The sequence below is a fragment of the Urtica dioica genome, chromosome 8 (assembly GCF_054948205.1).
Source record: "Urtica dioica subsp. dioica isolate 48M chromosome 8, U.dioica_male_clone48M_v1_H2, whole genome shotgun sequence".
Lineage (NCBI taxonomy): Eukaryota > Viridiplantae > Streptophyta > Magnoliopsida > Rosales > Urticaceae > Urtica > Urtica dioica.
Window position 1 is genome coordinate 30,562,635 of NC_142763.1, and position 7,296 is coordinate 30,569,930.

At 40.3% G+C, this 7,296-nt stretch overlaps 1 protein-coding gene across 1 annotated transcript; it reads right to left on the reverse strand.

Moving 5' to 3' along the window:
• Positions 1 to 967: 967 nt before the first annotated feature.
• On the reverse strand, positions 968 to 3,793 carry LOC149389127 (Pentatricopeptide repeat (PPR) superfamily protein). Its single transcript, XM_089624246.1, has 2 exons — positions 2,259 to 3,793; positions 968 to 2,169 (listed from the first exon to the last, which is right to left on the reverse strand). Exons 1-2 carry the CDS (start codon positions 3,693 to 3,695, stop codon positions 1,138 to 1,140), a joined length of 2,469 nt encoding a protein of 822 aa, XP_089480372.1. The 5' UTR covers positions 3,696 to 3,793; the 3' UTR covers positions 968 to 1,137.
• Positions 3,794 to 7,296: the final 3,503 nt, after the last annotated feature.

A 7,296-nucleotide genomic window follows, 5' to 3' on the forward strand; every position in this document is an offset into this window, starting at 1 on the left:
TGCAAATGATAATATTTTTTTTATACGTTCGCTACTCTCTTTTACTAATTAATGTTTTCTTCTAAATCACATTTAGAAGAAGCATTTATGCTTTAGAAACGACGTATATCACTTCTAAAAAAAGTTCTTTTGTTGTATAAATTTATGTATTAGAATGTCTCACATCGACTCGAATTCTATGCAATGTGATCATTATAAGTGTGACAACAAACTTTTAACATGTTATCGGAACCCAGCAACTGTAAACAGGCATCCAACCCAATCTTTAGTATTCGGCTTAAGATGAATGCTCTCAAAGAGACATCACCTCGAGGTAGCATCTAAAAAATCCCATTAATTATAGTGCACCTCGTCTTACTTATGCTCATAATCGATTGTGTGCTATGTTGTCTTTCATGTTTCTTAGATTACAAAGGTGATACAAAATTGCAACATATATGAAAAAAGCCCCTCAGATGTCTGAGGTTGAATCACTAATTTTAGGCTAAAAATATAAAAAATTTAGGGTAAAAATTACAATTTTCCAAAGGTTCATGAGGGCATTTGCCCCCGGTCTGCAGTGGTGGAATCTTCTAATTCGTCACCTTTACCTCGCCGGAAAGTGGTTCATGACTCTTCATGAGAAAATAAAGAGAAGTTAGCTAGATGGGCGTATTGGGTTATCCTTTGACGCGCTCTCCGACACTTTTAGAAATTTTCCAGAAGCCAGTCCAAGTGGCCGCCTTAGGTGGCCGGCGTTCCTTGGTAGACAAGGGCAGGGCCAGTTTTTGGAATTTCCTTTGTGAGATTTCTTGTACCTCAACTCATTAGTCCTCTTTTGGCCGGCCCATGCCAGTATTTATGCTCACTCATTTAGAGAATTTTGTTGTTCTATGATACTACTACGTATCACTAAATTCTATCTAAAATATCATATTAGAATAAATAAATAAATAAGTTGTAAGTCCTCCATCTCAAAATCGAGTAATTCGTGGCCCATGTAAAAAGACACTATAATATTGAGCAAATACGTATAGAGGCCAGTCTGTTTAATCTAATACAAAACATGAGGTGGCCAGGCATGTTGAGCATGAATCTCAAACCTGGTTGTTATATAGTCCACATTTCCAATCTCAATAAAAACAGATTATATACATATCATGTACACCATTTCTCCGCTATCCGCTGCAACAACCTACTCTGCTCCGTGCTGGAGAAGTGAGGATCGATGCCGCGCAGATCTCCTACCAACGCCTTGGCGTCTCGCTGCCGTCCGACCTTGCAGTACCAGTCGGCGATCGTGTTGTACGTGTTCTCATTCGGCCGGCACCCGTTCCTGACCATGTACCGCAAGACGCCGAGCGCCTCGTCGAACAACGATTCCCCAGCGTAAGCCGCGACGAACGTGTTGTAGGTTATCACATCCGGCGACACGCCCACGCACCTCATCTCCTTGAACACCCTCAAAGCGTCCCCGATCCGCCCGTTCCTGCAATACGCGTAGATCGCCGTGTTGTACGATATCGCGTTCGGTTTCAACCCCTTCTCCGCGATGGCCTTCAGAATCTCCTCCGACCGCTCGAAGCCCTCCGATAGGGCGTAGCTGTACATCAGCGTGTTGTAGGTCGTGAGACTCGGCGTTAACCCGCTTTGCTCCATGAAGGCGAGGACCTCGTCGGCCTTCTCAACCATCTGTCTCCGGCCGTAGATCGAGAGCATCGAGTTCAGCGTGGTCATGTCCGGCGAGAACCCTCTGTGCCTCAGCTCGGAGAAGGCCAGCTCGGCCTCGGCCAGCAGGTCGATCTTGCTGAAGACGAGGACGAGGGTCTTCAGGAGGACCGCGGTGGGCTCGATCGCGCCAGAGTGAATCTCCTCCGCGAGGGCCAGGACTCGGTCGACCTGTTTCGCGTTGGCGTACGCGTGGAGCAGCGAGGAGTAAGAGAGCTCGTTGGGTCTGCACCGTCCGTTTTCCTTCATCTCGGCGAGGATCTTCTCGGATTGCTGCCACATGGCTCCCCGGGCCAGAGCGGCCAACACAGCGTTGTAGGTCGAGAGGTCGGGGTTGACTCCGGACTCGATCATTCTCTCGTAGATCTCCATGGCGTGATCGAACAATCCGCACCGACTATACGCCCCGATGAGGGTATTGAACGTGTCCCGCTCCGGAACGAACCCGGCTCTCTTCATCTCCTGAAATAAGACATGCCATTTCGGTTATGATAAATGATTCTCTGTTAATTTTAAACGAAATAAAATTAAATGTAATAAATTGGAATAACCTCGAAAACCCCGGAGACCTCCGAGTCCATCCCGTTCTGGCCGAAAACCGCCAAGAGGGTGTTCCACGTGACGATGTCGGGGGAGAAATCAGAGGCTTTGATCTCGTTGAAGATCTTCATCATCTCGGCGAACCTGCCGCGATTTCCGTGCATCTTGATCAGAGCATTGAAAGTGCATATGTTGGGCTTACACCCGAATTCCTTCATCTCCTCGAAGACTTGCATCGCAGACTCTTCCTTCCCGGCCTTCTCGAAGCCAGAAAGGAGCGTCGTGAACGTGAACACGTCGGGCTTGATTCCCCGCTCGGCCATCTGGGCCTTCAGCTCTTGGGCCTCCTCCAAAAGCCCGTCCCTCGAGTGGGCCGCGATGAGTGCGTTGTAGGTCACCACTGTGGCGCCGAACCCGTGGGCCTCCATTTCTCGGAGCACTTCCATGGCCTCCCTCGGCCTCCGGGATTTCCCGTAGACGTCGAGCAGCGCGTTGTAGGTCACCTTGTCGGGCTCGAAACCCGCTCTCTTCATCTCCTCGAACACTCCGACGGCCTCCTCGTACAGCGAGCCTCGCCGGCAACCGCTTATGAGGGTGTTGTAGGTGTACGAGTCCGGCGAAATTCCGGCGGATTTCATTTCCGTGACCAATCCCGAGATCTTCCTCCACGGCGTTCCCATCTTCCCGTACAAGTTGAGGATTACGTTGTATGTAATCAGGGTCGGTCTGAGACCCTCGGACTCCATTTTGTTGAACACGGCCAAGGCGTCTCTGAACCTTCCGTTCCCGGCATAAGCGGTTATCAGCGAAGTGTAGGCATAGACGTCGAGTTCGAACCCGTCTCTGTCGAGTCCCGCGAAGAGATTCCCGGCGATTGAGGCACGGCCTTGTTTGCCGAGCATCTTGACGATCACGGCCACCGCCGAGGAGCTCAGAGCGGACTTGAATTTCTCGGAGCTCCTCACCCATTCGAAGACGCTCAGAGCCAAGTCCGGTTTCTTGTGGAACCCTAGGCTCTTGATTATGCAGAGTATGTCGGCGGAGAGAGGTTCTTCTCCAGCGCTCGGGCTGTGGAACTTGACGAGCTCGGCGAGGAGGTTGGGGAGTTTTTCCGGGTCGAAATTCGGGTCGAGCATGGAAGAGAGAGTGAGCTGACCTTGGGTGGAGATTTCGGCGTGGTGGGACCAGGGTTTGCCACGGTGGACATCTCGTGGCCGTCCGATTCTCGTGCGTTTCCTCGTAATCGGAGACTGTTGCGTTGGGATAGTGCTGTGACGGTGTTGTTGGGTTTGCGGAAGAAATAGGTCTTGAAGAAGAGGGTTTACCTGAGACTGTGAAGAAGAAGAAGAAGAAGAAGAAAGGTTTGATTTGTGAAGATGGTGACGAGAGACGAATGCCTTGGAAGGAAGAAGCAGAGGTGGAGCGAGTTTATCCGTCATAGAAAACATTTTTGAAGGGTTTTAGTGTGGTTTTGAATGGTATGTATTTGAGAAAGATTGATTCTTTTTTTGGTGGTTTTGTTGGGGTTTGGGTTTGTTGGGTTTGGGTTTGTTGGGTTTGGGTTTGGGTTTGGGTTTGGATTGAAGAAGAAGAGAAAGAAGAGTAGATGACTTTCGTTGGAGAGGGACATTGGATAGCAATTCAAGGACGTGGCAAAGATCGTTTATCAACTGGGGTGTTGTATTGATTGTTACCCTTTTTTTTTTTTTTTTATCGGGATTAGATTTCACACTTTAAAAATATCTAAAAATGAACTTTTGTCCCAATTTCGGACATAAATACCATTTTGAATAAATACACTCATTTCACTTTCACTCTCTATCTTTTCAATCCTTATTTCGGTCTTTCATGCTCGATTCCGATGAGATATAACTAAATTCAATGAGATACGAGGGAATCCGACGAGCTATGATAACATAAAATGACAAAATTTTACATGAATTTGACTTTTTCCGCGTAAAATATCCAAAAAATATGAATTTTATCATATAACATCGTACATTATCGTATGACATCGTACGTTATAATTATAATAATGTACATTATAATTTGTATGAATTTTATCGTACATTATAATTATAATGTATCGTATCTCATCCTACGACATCGTACGGTATAATTATAATGTACATTATAATGTGTATGAATTTTGTCGTACATTATAATTATAATGTATCGTATCTCATCGTACGGCATCGTACGACATCGTACGGCATCGTATGTTATAATTATAATGTACATTATAATGTGTATGAATTTTATCGTACATTATAATTATAATGTATCGTATCTCATCGTACGCCATCGTACGACATCGTACGTTATAATTATAATGTGCATCATAATTTGTATGAATTTTATCGTACATTAAAATCATATAAATTATAATGTACATTATAATTATAACGTACGATGCCATATGATAATGTACGATGCTATACGATAAAATTCATATTTTTTGGATATTTTAAGCGGAAAAAGTCAAATTCACGTGAAATTTTGTCATTCTATACTATCATAGCTCGTCGGATTCCTTCATATCTCATTGAATTTAGTTATATCTCGTCGGAATCGAGCGTGAAAGATCGAATAAAAGATTGAGAAGATATCTCAAGTGAAATGAGTGTATTTGTTTAAAATGGTATTTGTGTCCGAAATTAGGACAAAAGTCTATTTTTAAATATTTTAAAAGTGTGGGGTCTAACCCCGATATTTTGTTAACTTGTAGGTCTATAAAATGAAATTTCTCTTTTTTTAACTCAATTTATTGCTTGTCAACAAGGGTATTGCCGTATTGCTTGTTACCCCATAATAATATTTAGTTTTCATGGAATTTTCTTTATTTTAACCGCCAGAGATGTAACCAGTCCTTATCCTATTCAATCCAACCGTTCATTTGAATATCACGTTTATTTTAATCCTATAACCATTAAAGCAAGGGTTCGAGCAAAAAAAAAAAAAAAACCATTCGAGCATAATAGACTTAAATTTAGTCCATTGCATAGTTAGTAACTTGGTATTCCATAATTTGTTACATAAGTTATATGAGTCGAAACTTTCATAAAATTTTGATAAAAGTATTATTAAACTCACGATATATTACCAAAATCAACTAAACTCAAAATCTGACAATCCTATAACTAAATAAGTTGTGAAGAAATTAGAATGTCTTTCATAATTTCGTGATATGTCGATCATGAGATATGAAAATAATTATAAAAAATAGTCACGAAAGAGTTTTTTTTTTAAGAAATAATTATCTCTCCTGATTTTAATAATAGAGTTGTTAAAAATTTGAGTTTTGGCTTATCACGATAAAGTGACACACCTCCTAACATCTAACTTGAGTAACACTACCTCCTGTTTGTGAGGTATTCTCCTGTGTAGGGACATTGGTTCAATCTCTTGAGTCAATAATTTATCTCCATTATTTGATCTTTCCAAGATTTATTTGTAATACGAGTTTAATTGTTCCATACAATCAAGTATATGATATGTATGAATGAAAGGGGTCCCCATAATTTGATCTTTACAAGATTTCTGTGAAGGTTGTGTTGGTGCTGTAGGGGGCGGCAGAAAGAGGTCTCGAAGAAGAGGGTTTAAGAAGAAGAAGAAGAAGAAGAAGAAGAAAGGTTTTGATTTTGAAGATGGTGATAAGAGACAAGGCTTGGAAGGAGGAAGAGGTAGAGCTAGTTTATCCACCATAGAAAATATATATTTGAAGGGTTTTAGTGCGGTTTTCGTCCGTATATATCATGAGAACAAGGATTTTTTTTTCCTCTTTGGGGGGGAGTTTTTGGGGGGTTTGTTGGGGTTTGGGTTTGGAATTTGGATTGAAGAAGAAAACGAGAAAGAAGAGAGGATGATTGTCGTTCGAGATGAACATTGGATAACAATTGAAGGACATGGAAAAGATTTATTTTTATCAATTGCGGGGTTTTATTGTTTGTTCCTTATTTTTAATATATATAGTTTTTATGGAGTTTTCATTTAATATTTTAACCTCTAGAAAGAGAAATTTCATTTTGTAGAGCTCAAAAGTGGAGAAATATCAAAGCTAGACCTCATAGTTGCAAAATATTTAAAATTGGACTTGTAACTCAAAATCGGACAAAAATGTCATTTTCAGCCCATTTTTCCCCTTTTTCATCTCTCCCTCATTCCAAATCAAAATGATACTCTCTTTCTTTCGGATTTAGGATTCTGATGCTCAAAATAACAAAAAAAAAAGGTAAGATTTTCCTTTTTATTTTGTGTTTGAATTGTTGTAGTATAGTTTTAAACTTTAATAATGATTAGAATGGTCATTAGATGATTTGGATCAATTTTGGAAAAGTTAGGATTTTCTATTTGTGATTTTTTTTCCCTATAAAATACTAGGGTTTAAAATAAAATCCGGTGAAATTCATAGCTGTTTACGATGAAATAAGATGATCTACAATCAAATTCGAAGATTTATGATAATTTCCGATGAAATTCGAAGATTTACGATGATTTTCGATTAAATGCGATGATTTAAGATAGAAAAATAGGCTTTTGTCTGAATTTAGATCAAAATTCCAGATTTAAATATTTTGCAACTATGAGATCCTTTTTCCTAAATAGTTTTTACAAAAAATTGGCTACGTAAGCCACCTAAACTATATGAATTGTAAATTAGCCAATATTTGCTAAATACTTTGTAAATTGCCAACTTGCATACGTGGCAGCCTATTAACTACCTATTTTTTACATATTTGATTGTGTTAAATAAGTTTTTTACTAATCTGTTAATAAGTCCACTTGGCTATTTACAAGAAATTAACCAAATGTGGACTATATCTCAATTCACTATAGTCGTGTGACTATATAACTTAATAACCCTAGTTTTTATGCAGTTTTTTATTATTATTTTAACTGCCAGAAATGTGACCAATCTTTATCCTATTCATATAACCGTTCATTTGTCACAAGTTCAATTTAATCCATTAAATCCATTATTACAAGGCCATTCAAGCATAATAAACTTAATTTTAGTCTACAGCAAGACTAGTTACTAATCCATAATCC

Bases quoted from the DNA above. Each gene is read 5' to 3' on its own strand.
- LOC149389127 (XM_089624246.1), bottom strand. From the start codon at position 3,695: ATGTTTTCTATGACGGATAAACTCGCTCCACCTCTGCTTCTTCCTTCC. The intron at 2,170-2,258 runs GTTATTCCAATT...GTCTTATTTCAG, and splicing joins AGGTCTCCGGGGTTTTCGAG to GAGATGAAGAGAGCCGGGTT.